Source organism: Anabrus simplex, chromosome 2 (genome assembly GCF_040414725.1).
Source record: "Anabrus simplex isolate iqAnaSimp1 chromosome 2, ASM4041472v1, whole genome shotgun sequence".
NCBI classification, from domain to species: Eukaryota; Metazoa; Arthropoda; class Insecta; order Orthoptera; family Tettigoniidae; genus Anabrus; species Anabrus simplex.
This window is the reverse complement of record NC_090266.1, coordinates 1,176,454,122-1,176,475,696: the sequence shown is the minus strand read 5'-3', so window position 1 is coordinate 1,176,475,696 and position 21,575 is coordinate 1,176,454,122. Positions and strand designations below refer to the sequence as shown.

General features: G+C 36.0%; 1 protein-coding gene across 1 annotated transcript in view; it reads right to left on the bottom strand.

Annotated features, from left to right (window-relative positions):
- The window catches only part of Gga (ADP-ribosylation factor-binding protein Gga), a 312,496-nt gene that overhangs the window by 204,510 nt on the left and 86,411 nt on the right, over positions 1-21,575 (bottom strand). Inside the window, exon 6 of the mRNA XM_067142150.2 lies at positions 8,489-8,686. Coding sequence (XP_066998251.2) covers positions 8,489-8,686 — 198 coding nt within the window. The remainder of the gene's footprint in view (positions 1-8,488; positions 8,687-21,575) is intronic.

Sequence of the window (21,575 nt, the reverse complement as noted above, 5' to 3'; positions counted from 1 at the left end):
TGTATGTATAAATTGGGAATTCATGTAAGTGGGACTATTTTTACAACTAATGATAGGTCTGATGGGGACCCCAAACTTGTGAATCTTGGGAAGATCTAGCCATGTTTATCATTTTCTGATTTTCATATTCATGAAGGATGAAAGTAGAATTTTTCAGCAGAGATTTCAGATTTTTTGGATTTGGACTGTAGTGACCTTATTGATTATTGAGAACAAATCATCTGAAGAGAACTCTTCCGTCTTTTCAATATTATCTTTCTTATCAAATATGACCATGAAATTACCCTTATCAACTTTTGTTACGATAACATTAGTATTTTTTATTTTTGAGATCTTTGTTGCGTTTGACAGAGTCTACAGAAAAGTTGGCTTAAGTTGATTGGCTAACTGGGGAAGTCTTTTCTTTATTTCGTATCTTAGATCATCTAGGGAATCTGTAGTGAGCTTCTGGATGTTTGATTCAGCTTCGGCTATGGTTGTAATGATGTCATTATCTTTATTGGAACCTTGCCCAATTAAATTTAGGTCCTTTGTTTAAAATATCTCATTCTTGGTCTGTAAAATGCATTCTTTAATGGTTTTTAACTGAAAAATGTTCTGAACCACTGGTGAATTTGCATTAGGCCTTCTATTACTGGTATCTAATTTCATTCTTTTAAGATTATCTAATTTGTTGTCCAATGTGACTTGTTTTCTACTTAAGATGTTTTCCATTTCATTTAAAATATGTTGAAAAGAACTCCATTCTAATGGGGTCAGCCATAGGGGGACCTTAAGATGTGTTGAATGTAATTTTTCATTTAGAAAGGTTCTCTTTTTTATAGAGAAATTTGATTTTTTCTTTAACCAAATGCAATTTATTTGAGTTGACATGATAATGAGTAGACAAGCTTTTCCTTTGAGTTGGTTACAAAATCTTGGGAACTAAGTTGTTTACCTGGCATTCTTTCAAGAAAGCAATGTCTTTATAATAATGTTATTGGCTTTACGTCCCACTAACTACTTTTACGATTTTCGGAGATGCTGAGAAATTTGGTCTCGCAGAAGTTGTTTTACGTGCTAGTAAATCTACCGACACAAGGCTGACGTATTTGAGCACCTTCAAATACCACTGGACTGAGCCAGCATCGAACCTGCCATGTTGGGGTTAGAAGGCCAGTACCACAACCGTCTAAGCCACTTAACCCAGCGCAATGTCTTTAGAGATTTTCGCTACTTTAATTTTAAGGTTAAGATACCTACGATTTTTTTAAGCCTGGTTGGCTTCAATGTTACAAATGACGAATTTCATTGTAACGGTCCATATTGAGGTAATTTGATTAAGAAATTTATTTTATTTAAAGTGTCCACCTAATCAATATACGAAAGTCATCCGGAAAGTGATACCCGTTTGCAAAATAAAGACACATGAGCAAATATTAACAAATATACATATTTTTATTGGAAAGAGCATACTTTACACTACTTCTCCACATAATCACCAAGCAAATTTAGGCATTTGTCATAACGTGTGACGAGTTTTTGTATTCCAGCGTCATAGTCCTCCGCCGCCAGCGTATTGAGATACGTAGTCACGGCTCGTTTAAGCTCTTCATCGCTGTCAAATCTTTTTCCTGCCAGAAAGTCTTTAAGCTTCGTAAAGAGATGAAAATCCGAAGGGGCCAAGTCCAGTACGGGGATGGTCGAAGGTTTCCCACTTGAATTTATGCAAAAGTTTTTGTGTTATCGCAGCTGCATGAGGCCTGGCATTGTCATGAAGGAGAATGATGCCTGTAGACAATAGACCTCGCCGTCGATTTTTTATTGCCCGCCGTAATTTCTTTAATGTTTCACAATACGCATTAGCATTAACTGTGTCTCCATGGCGGGCCATAAAATCAATGAGCAGTACACCTCGGCGATCCCAGAAAACGGTTGCCATGAGTTTCCTGGTGGACAGAACTGTCTTGATTTTGTTTGGTTTGGTTGGTGAATGAGCATTATGCCATTCCATTGACTGTCATTTACTCTCAGGTGATGCATAACTGAGACAATAATTTACGCTACCCTCATTTGTTGTGTGGGGACTTTATCTACCATTCTCAGCCATTGTTTGAATTGCAGTTAATTTATGTGCCTGAACTATGCCTATTTAAAATGCATATTTCGCTATTGTTATGTCGGTAGCTTCGAAATTTCTGATTTGCCCAACAAACTAGTTGAAGTGCGCGCACACCCGGTCTACTGTTTTGAACTGAGCGCTATGCTTTTCGCTAGCTGGAAGCCAGTCTGTTGCCGGCTGAGCGCCATTATGGACGCATTTGGAGAAGTTGTCGTGTACAAGACTCGACTGAAAGTTGGTGGAATGGAGTCTGATTCTCCAGGCTAATAACCATGGAATTAGGCTGTTGGCCTTAGTTATAGTGTAATTATATATCTAATGTAGTTTCTATTCATCGTTCTTTCGTATTTGTGTTGTGGAATGAATATCTGAGCGAGTGTACCTTTTGCAATATGAGCTAACTACGTAACTATTGGATTATATTAAATTGGACACCCAAAGATGTAAGTACAAGTATCATCTTAATTGTTTCGAAACTGTTCTACTGCCGGATTATTTGGAGAAGAAGAATGTGAGTAACAAGCTATCAGTGACATCTAATATATTTAAAATTTTTTGTCAATGCCGCTAATATTATTTCGTGTCTACTCTGCAACTGTAATTGAAATTAGGCCTATAGTTTATGGACATGTTGGCCACAGTTTATTCATTAAATTAAACTAGAATTTCTTCTGCATCGGACATTTTAATGATAAAAATTGTATCTTCAAACTATTAAAATGTAACCTAACAAGATTTTTGTTAAGTTCTATATCCAAATTATTATAATGGAGTAATTCTGGAAATTGGTATATGCGCTGGTGAGAGGCAAATTATTCCATTCCTTTTATTTTACTGAGATTATCGTTGTGCTACCTTTTTCTGTTTCTTAAAGTTATTATTATTATTAATTTAGTTGGTGGATTTCCTTCTACTTTTCTTGGTTCATATTTGTGGTATCCATTGCATTGTTATCAATGTTTTGAAAGACATTGTGTGCTAGTATTGTTTTCGTAATGGATCATTGTTTAATTACTTAATGGGATGGTTTATTTCCGGTCTTATTCGGGCATTACCATTTTCCAGAGCCTCCTAAAATTAAAATTTAATAACTGGCATTTAAATCCTCTATTAATATTTGGTTGGGGGAAATGTTAAATTCAAAATATTATACATTATTGTAATATCGTGGTTGTAGGAAACTGAAATTTGTTTCCCCATTTCTTGATGATACTTACGTTTACCAGCCTCTGAATATTCACATCCGTGTTTTTTTTCTCTCTTTCATTATTGCATGTCATACCTTTATCTTATCTGCTGGCATGCTAATTTTGTGTGGGCTTTGCCTGGTGTTGATGTTTATGTTGGCTGGATTTTACGAAGCTGCATGCTTCGTGTGGACCATTGTTCTGTTTTTCTGTGGAATTTTAATTGTGTTTCCCTTCGTAATGTGTAAATAATTTGGGAAATATTTTTTTTTTTATTTGGGTTCGTGCTATTCTCTCTTGTGTTGTTTTAATTAGTCACACGTGGAATATTTGATTTGCTATCGTTGCCTTCAATGTTATGTGTGTTTCCGTGTTTCTGGGATGATTGAAATCCTTGTGTACAGGGTCTGGAAACAAATTTCAGTTTAGTGCGATTTATTGTAGTTCACCCACTTACAAAACTCTGGTCAGTGGTGTAATGAATTTTCTAAAGCAGGGATCCGTTTTAACATTTGTCATTTATTGATTCTAATGCAAGCTGTAGTTTGTAATCTGAGTGTGTTTTCACAATTTTAATTATTTTAAAAATAGACATTTGTCTCTTATTTTAATGAATTAAGTAAGATTTTTTTTTAATGGGGTATATGTTCTTCTATTCACTTATTTATTACAATATAAAAATTATTTTATGTTGTTATCCGAGTGCACACTCCTAGTTTTATTGCTTTAAAAATTGATTTTTATCCATAATTCAAAGAGGTTATTTAAAATTCAATTATTTGTTCTTCAGTTTTCATTCATCAATTTTTTAATTTTTCCTAATTTTTAAGTAAAGTTCAATTTAATGAAATTTAATTTTGCTTTCATTTAGTAGTTAACAATGTTGACCTGGCAACACCTCAAGTAGCTAGTTATATGATCCTGCCCTTTCTCCTTTACGTTCTATGCCCTCCACGCTAGTATATTTAATGTTGCTGCTGTTCAATGGTAAGTTGTTTGCTTCTTGTACTCATTTGGTGCTATTTATGGGTTTTGATTATCATTCCTGTTTTTATCTTCATCGGGTTGCAATAACAAACTCATGTTTCGTCCCCAGTAATGATACGAGTCAGGAAAGAGTCTCCTTCATCGGAATAATGTCCCAGAAATGTCAGTGCTGCAGCCATACGCTTGGATTTGTGCTCCTCTGTAAGCATGCGAGGGACCCACCTTGCACAGATTTTTTAATAATGCAGATGGTCTTTGACAATTTCATGAACAATTGTTCGAGACACATTAGGAAAATGTTCACATAGTTCATCATTGTGACGCGCCGATCGTTCCTCACGCATTCGTCTGCTGTGCTCAGCAGTTGGTCTGTAATGACAGAGGGTCTACCTGAACGTTCCTCGTCGTGTGTATTCCCCCTCCCCAGGTTGAAGGTGCGACACCAGCGCCAAACAGACGACTCGTCCATCACATTGTCTCCATACACCTCCGTTAACTGGCGAACATTTCGTGCATTAAGAAATTTAATCACAGCACTCACTTCACAACTGGCAGGGTTCTCAATTTGTTTAAACATTTTAAATGGTCACAGACACAACACAGGCAATGCTAGCATCATGCAACCTCGCACAGAGCAGGCAGACAAGCCACTGATGCGGTCTGACCTTGCCCAGCGGCTACCCGAGTCGTCAGCGCTTAATGCGGCGCTAATTGGTACTACTTTCCGGATGGCCCTCGTACATCACTTCACAAGTGAAAATACATGTAATTTTAATGTCTAAACGTAATACAGTGCATGTTTCGTCCTTACTGGAAGACTTCTTCAGCCGTAGCATCTTACTAAAAGTAATAACTTAAAAGTAAAATCACTACTGAATATCACTAATTAATACTATTGAGTATCGAGTTTGAAATTTGTCAATTGTAAGCAGGATGCACCGATATGTCAGTGAAGGGATGGCTTGGAGTGACACTAGTAGACGAATAAGCTTGAGTGGAGCTATTAAAGACAGGAATGATCATAATATGAAGATGAAGTTAGAATTCAAGATGACAAATTGGGGCAAATATTAATCTATAAGAAGAGGTATCAGGGACTGGAATAATTTACTGAGGGAAATGTTCAATAAATTTGGAAGTTATTTGAAATCGCTTAAGAAAGACTAGGTAAAAAATTGACAGGCAATATGCCACCTGGGCGAGAGCCCTAAGTGCAGATCGATGATGACTGATTGATGGATGACATGGCAGGTACTTGCATAGCTGCCAACTTTTTGAAATCAAAAATAGGAAGATTTTTTAATTCTTGGATTTCATCACATATATTGCGCCATGGTCTAAGTTAAGAAAGGACAGGATAAAAGGCATACATATCTACAGTTACAATATGAACTGACAAATTTAAAAACCTTAAACTAGAAAAACATTAAAATGGTTACAAGAAAATGTACCTTATCACTCTCCTTTATGACACATACATAGAAATAATACAGTTGAACCTCCATTACTCGAATTTTCAGTATCTCGGAAGTAACTTAAATTTTCCGGCTGTTTGTCCTATTCTTCACGTATATTTATTTCTCTATTACTTGAAATTCGGTTGCACGATTTTTTCAATTTCTCAAAGCAAACATTTCCTCCCTTGAAGCGAAAAATATTCTGTAACTTGAATTTTGTGCAACATTAACGGTGCAATACGGCATTTGTGGTTTGTGAGGAACAGTTAACAAGTAAAGAAAGGGTTACAGTGAAGCTGGGAACTAATATGATGGGAACCAAAAAACGCGAACTTCTAGTGGTCGGAAAATCAGCAAACCCTCGCTGTTTCTCGGGTGTAAATTAATTAAAACAAGAATAATAGTTAACACCACCTTTCCAATACTTATCTTTCCTATATTTAGGATATAAACATTACAACAGGCGTTGTAAGATGGGACGTTTCGCTTAACAGTCGTAAGCATCATCAGCCGAAAATAAATCTTAGCCTAAAGTTAGGTCAGGGCCCTGAACCTAGTGTCCTTAACATATATGGCACCCTAAGAATCAACATTTATATTTATAAAATGAAAATAGGCTTAAAACTAGTGTGAAAAAACATGGAATGTTACAACATGGCATCCAATACGGTCTACAATGAGATTTATTACTTGTAATGTAAATTAATTACCGCTCACGTACAAAAGCAAGCCCAGAAGTCACGAATGACAAGCTCCATTTACGAAACTCGGCTGCATGATATTGACGAGATGTTTCAACGTGAAGGGAGGAAAGGTTAACAGCAACAAACAGAAGAGACTAATGGAATTTTTTTCCAAAGGTGTTAACGGAGCTATGTTTCTTGTTTCACTACTGCATGTACTGTAGCCTGTCTTCTAAAAAGTTACTATAAGTTATATAATTAAGGTGATGCCATAAAATAGAGTTTCTTCGTATATTTTTAAATACTGTTAAAAATAATGTATTCGGTAAAAGCCCGTAGATACATATGATTCAATTATATGCTATACATGCTCAAAAATGGTATTCTCTATATCTCGAAATAAAATTTATCTCCCGAGGTGATTCAAGATATCGAGGTTCCACTGTATTTATATCAAACCGACACACGCAACAAAACGCATAATAGTTTCCTTTATTAGACTGTAAAATGAACGGAAATTTAATTTTACAGGCATCTCTGAACACTTGGAGATAACGTTTGCTATGTTTTCTTGGCCACAACGTGAAGAGAAAATACCAGAAACTGTCACCGACACAACTCCCTGAAATACATTCAACTCATTAAAATTATGAAGTAAGAATGAATAAAAATGCACTGAAATACGCGAAACTACCACATACAAAACAGATCAGTATGTCTCATACATTATTAACATATGACTTTGACACGAGGAAAAGCACAGAACCGCTAGAAAAACACGTGACCTACAACTCCAACGAAAATATGCACAGGAACTATGTTAATATGCGTGAACCACACCGTAAGAAACCTTATTCTATCGTCCCGATTAACTGAGTCACTAGCGCGCACTAGCCTCTCTTGCTTGTAGGATGACTGCAGTCCCGAATCCCCAGCCGTAAAGCACATATGCTGCTGTAGTGGGCAGAAAACATGACACACGAAGGCAACGGACGATACATTGTTGATAAACTTAACCATAATAGGTTAATATGGTTGTTTGATCCTGTATTGACTTGTCTGAATCTATTACAGAATTATTTAAAATAGTTTTACTTGAGTCCACCTTGTCAATACACCTTATAATGATAGAAAACTATTTAGCTTACCATACATGTTTCGGGACACTGATGAAGGGAATGGATGATTTTCCCGCAACATGTATGGTAAAATAAATAGTTTTCTATCATTATAAGGTGTATTGACAAGGCTGACTCAAGTAAAACTATTTTAAAATAGGACGATACACTCGTGAAATAAAGCATCAAATAAATACGCTTGAAAATGAGGCTGGGTAAATTACACAAGCACATAAGAATTTATCCTTTATCCTAGGGCAAGAGTATTAACCATATGGTCAAAAATAGGAAGAATTAAAAATGAATCTGAAAATTGGAAGACAAGTTAAAAGAACAGAAAGTTTCCTGGTAAATCGGAAGTGTTGGCAGGTATGTACTTGGTTTCTCTGGAATTAGGGGCATGTGATCCTGCTTTTCCAATAAGATCAAAGAAAATCATCCATATCCTATTGTTTTAAAATGCAGACCAAAGTGGTTTTACAAATGAAATTGGTAATTATTTGCAATAGTCAGGATACTGAAAGGAGATGAGAAGAAAAGTTAAAATGTCTGATATTTCCTACCAGTGCCTGAGTATGACCAGCAGCCTCGTGGGTTTGGATGTAGTTATGCACCAAGCTTTAGTCAACTGTACGGGCATCTCTGAAGGGACTTTCCACCACCATAATTAGCCAATATCTCTTAGCAAAGAAAATAGCTTATATATCTTTTGAATGAAACAAGCAGCAAATCAAGTGGTGTTATTATTTCTCCTGATGTATAAAAAGTTGGTATCTACAAACACCATCACCTGTTGTTATAACAAGACAGATATGCCAACAGCCAGCTGTTTCCATGTAAGCACAATACCAATTTATAAGCAGTTTCTATTTAAGCACTTTGTCTAACATAATTTACGGTGTGGATATCAGAACATGCAGTTCAGTGAACAAAATTAGAGATTTTTTTCACTCACTTTTGCCAGTTGAGACCAATAACGAAACAGGCTGAAGAATTGAAGGTTCAGCATGAAAAACAGGAATTGCAACAGAAGCAGCAGCAGCAGGAGCAGACGATTCATTAGGTGCTAGAGGTCCAAAAATGTCCCCTAGCACTTCAATACTCGACTGTTGTGAAGCAGTATCTGCAGGGCTTGATACATTTTTGTCCAAATCTGTAAAAAAAAAAAAAAAATCATCCCACTATTCCTTCACCTGATCATGACAATTTTTCCATCCATTCAACTCACCTTTCACTGACCCAAATCTGGAACAAAAATATCCCCAGAATAATATAACAACTACCCTCATTAGTTTATGCTCATCCAACATCTGCGTCATCACAGACGTGCTACAATAAAACAGAACTGCTACCAAGCTCATCATTTCTGAATTATTGGGAAATAGGATTATTCAGAAGCTTAAATGAGAATAAATAATTCAAAAATTAATTCTAGGTAAAAGTTTATATATAATGTTTTACTTGACATTGTACTACTACAGATGACATACTGTAAAACAAACTTGCTTCAAGTAACAATACATAATAAAAGAGTCTACAGCTTCAATCAACTTAGCAATGCAAGTCTAACTACCTGAGGAGGTGGCTAGTGTCAGCTATGATGTGCATCAACATTGCAGTAAAAACAAAAAGTACTTTCTCCAGAATTAGAGTATCAAATTTCTCATTCAAAGTAAGCATATTCTGAAAATTTATGATGGCATGCAAGAATATGCAACAGAATATTTTACTTCACATTATCATATAAGCTGGCAACACTGAAGGTGTAAGTCGAGTTATACATGTATTAATCTCATCATCACCGCTGACCATCTCCAGTTGCCCGGGTGTGGTGTATGAGCCCCCTCCATCTTTGTCTGTCCATGAACCACAGTTTTCTCATAATCTTCTCCCAATTTTGACCTCTCTCCTCGGCATCTTTCTTCACCAGATCTGTCCCTTTATCGCTGGGTCTGCCCACTGGTCTTTTTCCTTTTACTTCTCTTTCATATTCTCTTCTTGCAGTCCTGCTTGCACTCATCCTTCTTGCATGGCCAAACCACTTCAGTCTTGCTTTCTGAATCCTTTGTAGTAGGAAGTCTACTATTCCCATCTCCTCTCGGACTTTTGTGTAAGAACTTCATTTCTGCAGCTTGAAGTTTTGAGTTGCCTTGCCTCGTTAACATGGTAGTTTCCAAGCTATGCGTGAAGATGGATGTATAATATGATTTATACAATGTCATCTTTACTTTTAATGGTACTTGTTTATCCCACAGCAGTTGTCTTGCTTAGTGATAAAATTGAACTGCCTTGCTAATTCGACTGTCCACCTCATATTTTGCAAGGTTGTCTTTTGATACTATACTACCCAAATACTTAAACGTTGGAACACTGTCCAGTTTGATGTCACTTATTCTGATTTGTGGTTTGTCATCTCCCCCCTGTAACTTAATCACCACCGTCTTAGCCTTTTTGATATCTAAATCGTACCTCTTAAACTCTTAAATGTAGCAAAGGCTTTTCAGTCTATCAAACACATAGCAAATACAATGTAAATTAAAACACTAAAAGCATATCTGTAAAACACACACTAACATACAAAGAATGACATGTTTCGTTCTACAAGAACATCCTCAGATTCTATCAAATCACTTAAATAAGCTTATATATGTACAGTATTGTTTACGTAGCGTAAACTTGTCAAAGATAGAGAGATAAGTGATAACATGAAACAGTAATGACAAAAAATAAATTATGTACAACTATAATATAGTGAAAAACTTACGTATTTATCTAGACTGCCGATGTTAAGTCTGTTGTCACCAAACACTATTTCAGGACTGTGGTCATGGAAAGTTTGTGGTGAGCCACGCTGTGCGTGGAGAGGGGAGGGCAGGACAGGGAGGGGCCTAGTAGAACGATGTGGATCTCTCCTATTGGATGATAAAATCGGGTAGACTATAGAGTGGAGAGGGGGGGAGAGATGTAGGGCGGAGCGGCTGGAGCGCTGTGGAACTTTCCATCAACATTGGAGGGGGGGGAGAGATGTTATTGACCTATTTCATGTTAATTGTACCTGTATGTAATATGGATGAATGTAATTATTATAATTTTTTATTATTTATAATAGGTGAATGAAGTACGGAACGGTATTATTATTATTATTATTATAATGAAAAAAGCAATCCACCTTCCGTCAACATTGGAGAGGGGAGAGAAGTTATTGACCTTTTCCATGCGAATGTACCTTTATGTGATATGGATGAATGCAAATTAATAATTTTTAGTTGAATAAAGTAAGGGACGTTATTATTATTATTATTATTATTATTATTATTATTATTATTTACGATAGAAGCAATTTAAGGAGTAGGTGTTGTCAGATATTATGCGAGTAGAGCAAATAGGGGGGAATTATTTAAATGAGTATTATTATTATTATTACTATTATTATTATTATTATTATTATTATTATTATTATTATTATTATTATTATTATTTACGATAGAAGCAATTTAAGGAGTAGGTGTTGTTAGATATTATGTGAGTAGAGCGAATAGAGGGGAATTATTTAAATGTGTATGCTCATTCAGGTTATTGGCATTAGTATTTTTTGCGACGTAAATTTCTATTGCTTCTTTTATATTCAAAGATTTACTTTTATTTTCGAAGTGTAAAATTTTTAGATCAGTGTTGATGTCTGTGAAATGGTGTGAACAGTCGTAGATGTGCTCCCCGAAGGCTGAATGCCGATTATATCTGATCGCGTTTTTGTGTTCTTTGTATCTTGTATGGAAATTACGTTTTGTTTGACCTATGTATGTGGCGTTGCAGTTAGGTTCTTGGCACTTGAGTTCATACACTCCTGACTTTGAGAAAGGGTCCTTTTTGTTTAAGTTGCACCTGCTGAAGTGTCTCTGTAGTGTGTTATTCGTTCGAAAAGCTACTTTTAAACCTTGTTTCTTGAAAATGTTAGCTACTTTGTATGTGTTATTGTTAACATAGTTGAGAACCACATAGTTTTCTTTGTCGTGTGTGGTGCTTTCCCGGCGACTTTTCTTATGTTTATTTAAAAGTTTATCCACTGTGCCTGGAGGATGGTTGTTTTCTTTCGCGATTTGTTTAATTATTTGCATTTCTTCATTGAAATCTGTTGTGCTCATTGGTATGGAAATAGCTCTATGTATCATTGTATTCAGTCCTGCTATTTTGTGTGTGTATGGGTGGTTCGAGTTGTTGTCAATAGTGTGTGACGTCTGAGTGGGCTTTCTGTATACCTTGTAAGACAGGTTGTCATTATTCCTGTTGATTGTGATGTCTAAATAGTTTATTTTCTTGTTATTTTCTGGTTCCATTGTGAAGCTGATGGATTTGTGTAAAGAATTTAGAGTGTTTAATAACTGGTCTGCATTAGTGACGTCATTATCATATATGCATATGACGTCATCCACAAATCTGCTCCAATGTAAGATTCCTTTTGAAAGCTGGCCCATTAAAAACATGTTTTCGAAGTTATTGAGAAAAATGTTTGCTATTATACCTAATAACGGTGAGCCCATGGCTAGCCCTTCTGATTGGCAATAGATTTTGTCGTTAAATGCAAAGCAATTTTGGTGTAGTGTTGTTCTAAGAAGGTTAATAATTTCTTTGGTTTCTTGTAGAGAGGTGTTTTCCTTAAGAAGGTTTTCGATAATTTTAATGGATTCATCTATTGGTATGTTGGTGTACATGTTAGTGATGTCAAAGGATATCATACGTGTGCTCTCTGTTATTTTAAGTTTATTTAATTCTTTAATTAGTTCTAGGCTGTTTTTAATTGATCTGTCTCCTTTAAGTGAAATTTTCTCTTTTAGAATGATGTTCAGTTGTTTGCTTAAATTGTAACTTGGCGCATCTTTAAAATTTACTATTGGTCTAATGGGACAAAGCTCTTTGTGTATTTTGGGCAGGGCTCTTAGTGTGGGGAGTTTAGGATTTTTGATTATGAGGCTTTCTTTTTCTTGTTTTGTGAAAATTAAGTCTGTTTCCTTGATAGCTTGCTTTATTTGGTTTTGAAATTTATTTGTAGGGTCGCGTTGCAATTCTTGAATACCGTTGTTGTTGATGAATTCTATTGTTTTTTCTATGTATTCGTCTTTCTTCATTATGACTGTTGTGTTACCTTTATCCGCTTTCGTGATGATAAGGTTGTCGTTTTTAATTTTGTTCTTAACTGTTTTCATTGCCGAGTATTGAGTGGCGTAATTCGGTTGCTTAGTGGAATTTTCATGTGCGATTATTTTTAGGGCTTCGTTGGTGGCTACGTTTTTTATTATTTCTCTTTGTGGAGAGGGTATTTTGTCGCAGGCAATTTCTACGTCAGTGATGAGCTGTTTTATGTTGTTTTCGTTATGACGTTCCTGGCAGTTGAATTTGAGACCTTTCTCTAGCAGATCTATTTCATTCTTTGAAAAGGTAGTGTCTGATCTGTTAATTAATCTAGGGTGAAAATTCGCGAGTTTGTTGTGCTTAGCGTTTTCTGGACTTTTCTGTTTAATCATTAGGTTACGTATTTTATTGTCAATAACCTTCTGTTTCCGGATTGCTTCCTTTTTAATGTAATCGTGTAAAAAGTTGGAATAGGATGTCCATTGTGTGCGGTGCCAGAAGTTGCTTAGGTTTAAGTGGATGCGTAGAATTTGTTTATTGATTTGCTGTTTCTTTATGTACGCGAATTTGATTTCGTTTCTGATCCATAGTAACTGTGATTGAGATGTTGATATTTTAGCCGAAGTTGTTGTGGGTTTAGCTTTTATGGGTATGTACTTAGGAACGAGCTCTAATTCTAGACATTTCTTATTAAATGTGATTGACTTGTCAATGTTCATGATTTTAATTTTAAGTGATTTGAGCTTTTTGGCTTCGTAATTTGCCTGACTGGCCGAATAATTTGTTAAAAATGAAGCCATGTTTTCCAGTGTTGACTTAGTTAAATGTAGCAAAGGCTTTTCAGTCTATCAAACACATAGCAAATACAATGTAAATTAAAACACTAAAAGCATATCTGTAAAACACACACTAACATACAAAGAATGACATGTTTCGTTCTACAAGAACATCCTCAGATTCTATCAAATCACTTAAATAAGCTTATATATGTACAGTGTTGTTTACGTAGCGTAAACTTGTCAAAGATAGAGAGATAAGTCATAACATGAAACAGTAATGACAAAAAATAAATTATGTACAACTATAATATAGTGAAAAACTTACGTATTTATCTAGACTGCCGATGTTAAGTCTGTTGTCACCAAACACTATTTCAGGACTGTGGTCATGGAAAGTTTCACCCTAGATTAATTAACAGATCAGACACTACCTTTTCAAAGAATGAAATAGATCTGCTAGAGAAAGGTCTCAAATTCAACTGCCAGGAACGTCATAACGAAAACAACATAAAACAGCTCATCACTGACGTAGAAATTGCCTGCGACAAAATACCCTCTCCACAAAGAGAAATAATAAAAAACGTAGCCACCAACGAAGCCCTAAAAATAATCGCACATGAAAATTCCACTAAGCAACCGAATTACGCCACTCAATACTCGGCAATGAAAACAGTTAAGAACAAAATTAAAAACGACAACCTTATCATCACGAAAGCGGATAAAGGTAACACAACAGTCATAATGAAGAAAGACGAATACATAGAAAAAACAATAGAATTCATCAACAACAACGGTATTCAAGAATTGCAACGCGACCCTACAAATAAATTTCAAAACCAAATAAAGCAAGCTATCAAGGAAACAGACTTAATTTTCACAAAACAAGAAAAAGAAAGCCTCATAATCAAAAATCCTAAACTCCCCACACTAAGAGCCCTGCCCAAAATACACAAAGAGCTTTGTCCCATTAGACCAATAGTAAATTTTAAAGATGCGCCAAGTTACAATTTAAGCAAACAACTGAACATCATTCTAAAAGAGAAAATTTCACTTAAAGGAGACAGATCAATTAAAAACAGCCTAGAACTAATTAAAGAATTAAATAAACTTAAAATAACAGAGAGCACACGTATGATATCCTTTGACATCACTAACATGTACACCAACATACCAATAGATGAATCCATTAAAATTATCGAAAACCTTCTTAAGGAAAACACCTCTCTACAAGAAACCAAAGAAATTATTAACCTTCTTAGAACAACACTACACCAAAATTGCTTTGCATTTAACGACAAAATCTATTGCCAATCAGAAGGGCTAGCCATGGGCTCACCGTTATCAGGTATAATAGCAAACATTTTTCTCAATAACTTCGAAAACATGTTCTTAATGGGCCAGCTTTCAAAAGGAATCTTACATTGGAGCAGATTTGTGGATGACGTCATATGCATATATGATAATGACGTCACTAATGCAGACCAGTTATTAAACACTCTAAATTCTTTACACAAATCCATCAGCTTCACAATGGAACCAGAAAATAACAAGAAAATAAACTATTTAGACATCACAATCAACAGGAATAATGACAACCTGTCTTACAAGGTATACAGAAAGCCCACTCAGACGTCACACACTATTGACAACAACTCGAACCACCCATACACACACAAAATAGCAGGACTGAATACAATGATACATAGAGCTATTTCCATACCAATGAGCACAACAGATTTCAATGAAGAAATGCAAATAATTAAACAAATCGCGAAAGAAAACAACCATCCTCCAGGCACAGTGGATAAACTTTTAAATAAACATAAGAAAAGTCGCCGGGAAAGCACCACACACGACAAAGAAAACTATGTGGTTCTCAACTATGTTAACAATAACACATACAAAGTAGCTAACATTTTCAAGAAACAAGGTTTAAAAGTAGCTTTTCGAACGAATAACACACTACAGAGACACTTCAGCAGGTGCAACTTAAACAAAAAGGACCCTTTCTCAAAGTCAGGAGTGTATGAACTCAAGTGCCAAGAACCTAACTGCAACGCCACATACATAGGTCAAACAAAACGTAATTTCCATACAAGATACAAAGAACACAAAAACGCGATCAGATATAATCGGCATTCAGCCTTCGGGGAGCACATCTACGACTGTTCACACCATTTCACAGACATCAACACTGATCTAAAAATTTTACACTTCGAAAATAAAAGTAAATCTTTGAATATAAAAGAAGCAATAGAAATTTACGTCGCAAAAAATACTAATGCCAATAACCTGAATGAGCATACACATTTAAATAATTCCCCTCTATTCGCTCTACTCACATAATATCTAACAACACCTACTCCTTAAATTGCTTCTATCGTAAATAATAATAATAATAATAATAATAATAATAATAATAGTAATAATAATAATAATACTCATTTAAATAATTCCCCCCTATTTGCTCTACTCGCATAATATCTGACAACACCTACTCCTTAAATTGCTTCTATCGTAAATAATAATAATAATAATAATAATAATAATAATAATAATAATAATAATAATAATAATAATAATAATAATAATAATAATAATAACGTCCCTTACTTTATTCAACTAAAAATTATTAATTTGCATTCATCCATATCACATAAAGGTACATTCGCATGGAAAAGGTCAATAACTTCTCTCCCCTCTCCAATGTTGACGGAAGGTGGATTGCTTTTTTCATTATAATAATAATAATAATAATAATAATAATAATAATAATAATAATACCGTTCCGTACTTCATTCACCTATTATAAATAATAAAAAATTATAATAATTACATTCATCCATATTACATACAGGTACAATTAACATGAAATAGGTCAATAACATCTCTCCCCCCCCTCCAATGTTGATGGAAAGTTCCACAGCGCTCCAGCCGCTCCGCCCTACATCTCTCCCCCCCTCTCCACTCTATAGTCTACCCGATTTTATCATCCAATAGGAGAGATCCACATCGTTCTACTAGGCCCCTCCCTGTCCTGCCCTCCCCTCTCCACGCACAGCGTGGCTCACCACAAACTTTCCATGACCACAGTCCTGAAATAGTGTTTGGTGACAACAGACTTAACATCGGCAGTCTAGATAAATACGTAAGTTTTTCACTATATTATAGTTGTACATAATTTATTTTTTGTCATTACTGTTTCATGTTATCACTTATCTCTCTATCTTTGACAAGTTTACGCTACGTAAACAATACTGTACATATATAAGCTTATTTAAGTGATTTGATAGAATCTGAGGATGTTCTTGTAGAACGAAACATGTCATTCTTTGTATGTTAGTGTGTGTTTTACAGATATGCTTTTAGTGTTTTAATTTACATTGTATTTGCTATGTGTTTGATAGACTGAAAAGCCTTTGCTACATTTAACTAAGTCAACACTGGAAAACATGGCTTCATTTTTAACAAAAAATCTTAAACTCTTGACTCCATTTCTACAGTTTTTTCTCCACATCATTTTCGGTTTCACCCCAGATCACCACATCGCCTGCAAAGATGAAAGCTTGCAAGTCCTGCTGCTCCTTTCTTTTTAGAGCCTTTATTATAGCATCAAACACAGTAATAAACAAGATGGGTGCTGTACTCCTCTCTTCATTTCAAACCATTTGGGCAGCCTGCAACCCACCTGCACACAACTTCTGGTTTTATCAAACAGCATTTTCACTTTTGCAAGACTATCAAGAAATCCCAGCTCTTTTAGGCATTTCCAGATATGCTCCCTTGGTACGCTATCATAAGCCTTTTCAATATCTAGGAATAGTAGAAAAAGTGGTTAAGTGTATTAATAGTATAAAAAGTGGTTAGGAGTTAAAGGGGTATTAATCTATAGACACTACTAACAAAAATGAGATAGTGCGTGTTTGTTTGTTCCAGATGGGCTTGAAAACAACTGGACCAACTGAGCCAACATTTGGTAAGGATATAGCTTAAAATTCCAAGTCACACAAGGAATAGTAGTTTTGATTATGATATATTTCACAATTTCAAACTAGTATGGGATTCTGCAAAGGTATGTCCCAAATTTGGGCAATTTTTGCCCTATATCAAATAAAAGAATGGGTAAACAGTAGGCCCTATTGAAAAATGAAGTGCACTGGGTGGCCTTGAAATGAAATTTTCTACAAGAGTGATTGCCTTCACTGATGAATAGGCTACTCATTTTGTGCATCAGTAGTCATTAATTTGTTAACAGGCCAGCTGAAGAATGACCGTGCCATTCTATGGAAAGCGTTTGGATTCTACAGTCGTGTTGTTCAGAGTGCTATGCATGCTTACCCATATTTGAGAACTACTATGGGCTGTAATTTATTTATTCAGCCATTTTCATTATCATCATCGCCATAGCATTATGCATATATTCCATGTTTCAATCTTTTTAATATTGTGTACATTTAAGATTCAGATTTATGGGTTTATAATTCACATTACATTTTGTGTCATTATGTACTGAACCAGTGCTTCAGTCACGGCCAACTTTAAGTGGCGTGCTCTTCACTTACTTCAATGAAAAGAAGAATATTCCTTGAGGATCCACCTATTAAATACATCATATAATATCACTTTATTACATATACATTTTAAAATATCAAATTGCGGGGCATGTTTCACCTTGATTTAGGCATCTTTAGCTGCATGTAATTGTTTTAAGATTAAAATTACAAACATTTTTTCTTACTCTATTAACAATGTTCATCCCACATTAAAAAATGTTGAACAATTTGTGTTGCCCTTGTCTATAAAATACATAACAATTAAAATACAATATTCATTACAAAAACAGTTCACACACGTTCACTTTTATTTTGAAAAAGCTATGTATGTAAAAGAGTCCAGCTATATGTGCACTGATATATATTTTTTTTTTATGAAGTCGGTAGCTTAACGCAAGTCTTACTTCAAAAAAATATCTTGCAAAGTTTAAGGAACTATGAAGTGGGCTGCTTTTGTTGTATTTATTTGCTGTACAGAAGAGGGGACTTCTCAAGGTTATCTCTGAAGAAATAACTTGGACCTGATTTGTTGCTGTAGAATGAAATATCTAGTACTTAGTCTTATTAGAAGTCCCCTTACTTCATCTCTTGCAGCTAACTCTCTTTAGGTGATGTGGCCTGTCTTACTGGCTATTGCTACTTGTCTAGTGTTGTAAAATGATAAAAAGGAGGTGAACAGTTTTTGTAATTCATATTGCATTTTAATTATTGTGTGTTTTATAGAGAAGGGCTACACAAATTGTTCAAAAACTTTTCTGAAGGGACAGAACACTGTTAATAGCCTAAGAAAATATGTTAATAATTTAAATCTTAAAACAAATATAAGTGGTAGAAGATGCCTAGATCAAGGCGAAACATTCCCTGCAATTTGATATTTCAAAATGTATTTGTAAACAAGTGAGATTATATTATTATTGAATAGGTGGATCCTCAAGGAATACTGATTTCACCGCATAACCGTTGCCAATGCGTAATCATCGCATCCTTTATTTTTAATAAAAATTTGGATTTTAACATTTCATCGCATAATCGTGGCACGTCCAAATTTTGTTCATCAATCTGTTTAAAAGTTAAATGGAACTGCAATATAAGTTGCATATGAATGAGCAATTTACATACGTATATGGCTTATTGGCAATTTGGTAACACAGTTGAGATGTTGTACAACATATAAATAAATAATACCAGCATATGTACAGTGCATGGCTTATCGGTAGTTTGACAACGTGTTCGCAAGACAATGCACAATTTATTCACCAGTGACATATGAGTTGTCATTTGAAATACTTAAGGCTCTATGTTACCACTTATCGGCAACGTCGCCAGGAAATACTGGCAACGCACACACTTGTTTCTGGCATGGATTCCAAAGCCTTGCAACCAGGGGTGCACTGGTATCGGAATGCGCAGGCAAACGACGACAAGATGAGTCCTTGAGAATCTAATATATTTTTTAAAATTTAATATTTGCACTTGTCGATGGTGAAGATCAAAATGAATGCATTATTATTGCACAACATTGTCATGTTCTTGTGGTCTGCTATAATATATAATCAAACATTCTGGTACTGGGAAATTTACGAGAAGGTACAGCCCTGTTTGCAAACCTTGTGGTTCACCTCAAGTGGACCTCACCTCATCGTGAGTGCATGTAGGTTTTCCCGTTTGGTGTTTATTAGGTGCTCTTGTGGAAGTATCGACAGCTCTGGATATATAGATGCACGTGTGTGTTTGTGAGCAACTTGATTACTGTACACATGCGTGCATGAGAATTTAAGTTTACCAGGCAAGTTTGCAGTGTGGTTAGGGTTCTGCAGCTGTGAGCTTGCATCCGGGAGATAGTGGGTTCGAACCTCACTGTTGGCAGCCTTGAGGATACCAATATAAATAGTCCGTTATTGGATATTATAAATTTTCCAGCTAACTCATTCCTGGTTGCCAGCGTTTCGCCTCAGTGTGCTAAGTTGCGCTCATCAGTTGGTAAATAGCACACCCACCAAGAAGCATGGGTAGTGCATACCGTGGAGACCACTGCGTAAGCTACTTGGAGCCACCGGCAGTGCCAATGCACTATGACAGACTGTCTCACTGCCAAAAATTGATGCCTGCCTGGCCATCAGATGATATAGATGTTGATTCCCATTGGGAACCTAAAATATTTGTCCCGAATGAGTAAATTTATAATACCAATCGCAAATGGTCCATTATTGGACATTATAAATTTTCCAGCTAACGCACTCCTGGTTGCCAGCGTTTTGCCCCAGTGTGCTAAGTTGGGCTCATCACTTGGTAAATAGCACATCCACCAAGATGCATGGCTAGTGCATACTGGTAAATGGCACACCCACACAGATAGGTCTTATGGCAACGATGGGATATGAAAGGCCTAGGAGTGGGAAGACAGCAGTCGTGGCCTTAAGGTACAGCCCCAGCATTTGCCTGGTGTGAAAATGGGAATACCAATATAAACGGTCCGTTATTGGACCGTTTATATTGGTATTATAAATTTACTCATTCCGGACAAATATTTCAGGTTCCCTATGGGAATCAACATCTATATCATCTGAAAATGGGAAACCAAGGAAAACCATCTTCAATGCTGCCGACAGTGGGGTTCGAACCCACTATCTCCTGGATGCAAGCTTACAACTGCGCGCCACTAACCACATGGCCAACTCGCCCGGTAGTTGAATTATCACACTCCCAATCACACCAGCCTCTCCCACATGTAGTTCAAGACAAGGCACCATCAAACACCACAATACAGATAGTTACTTCAATACTACAGTGTATATCTTTGGATCCTAACTACTGTAATACAGTCCATTTTATAGTTAGACTGACATACACTTGAAGTTAGCAGAGGGAGAACAGTCTGCGCCCATCTATCCACCGTTACTGTTCATTTTCTGTGCCAGCTAACTCCACGTGGTTAAGAACATAATACGCCTTTAAGTGGCTGAAATAAGCTATATACAGAATGTTTCTATATTCCCATTACAGACTTCGAGGGCTTGCAGTGGGGACCAAGACAGTTAAGTTTAGCATAGGAACTTGTGTCCAGAAACGTACCGTCTTTCTGCTACCCGCAAAAAACCACCACAGCACACGTTCAAATTTCCCGCATTTTCGTTGCCACTGACTAGAGTACGTACGTCATTGAACGATCACGTGATGCCCCATATCACTACAGGTTTATTGACATTCCATACCATTCAGTTGAGTGTGTGATCCGCACGGAGACGTGTTGTACCTGCTGTTGTACTTGTGATTTTTGTTCATACTACAGTACAGCAGTAATTCTTTACTACGTACACAGCAATAAGCTGTACATACAGTAGTTCATCTGCACCAAAGATTTGGGCAATAGTGGATAGGTCGTAGTGGTCCGATTGCTTGGCCTGCACATTCACCAGACTTGACTTGTGATGTGATGTTGTATGAAAATTTTATTTACGAGACCGCTATGGAATCTGAAGAAGATCTACTGGCGCAGGTGATGGCTGCGGCCAATATTGAAGGACCAGGTATTGAAAATCGTGTGTACGAGAACATGATACGTAGGTACCGTCCGTGTCTGTGT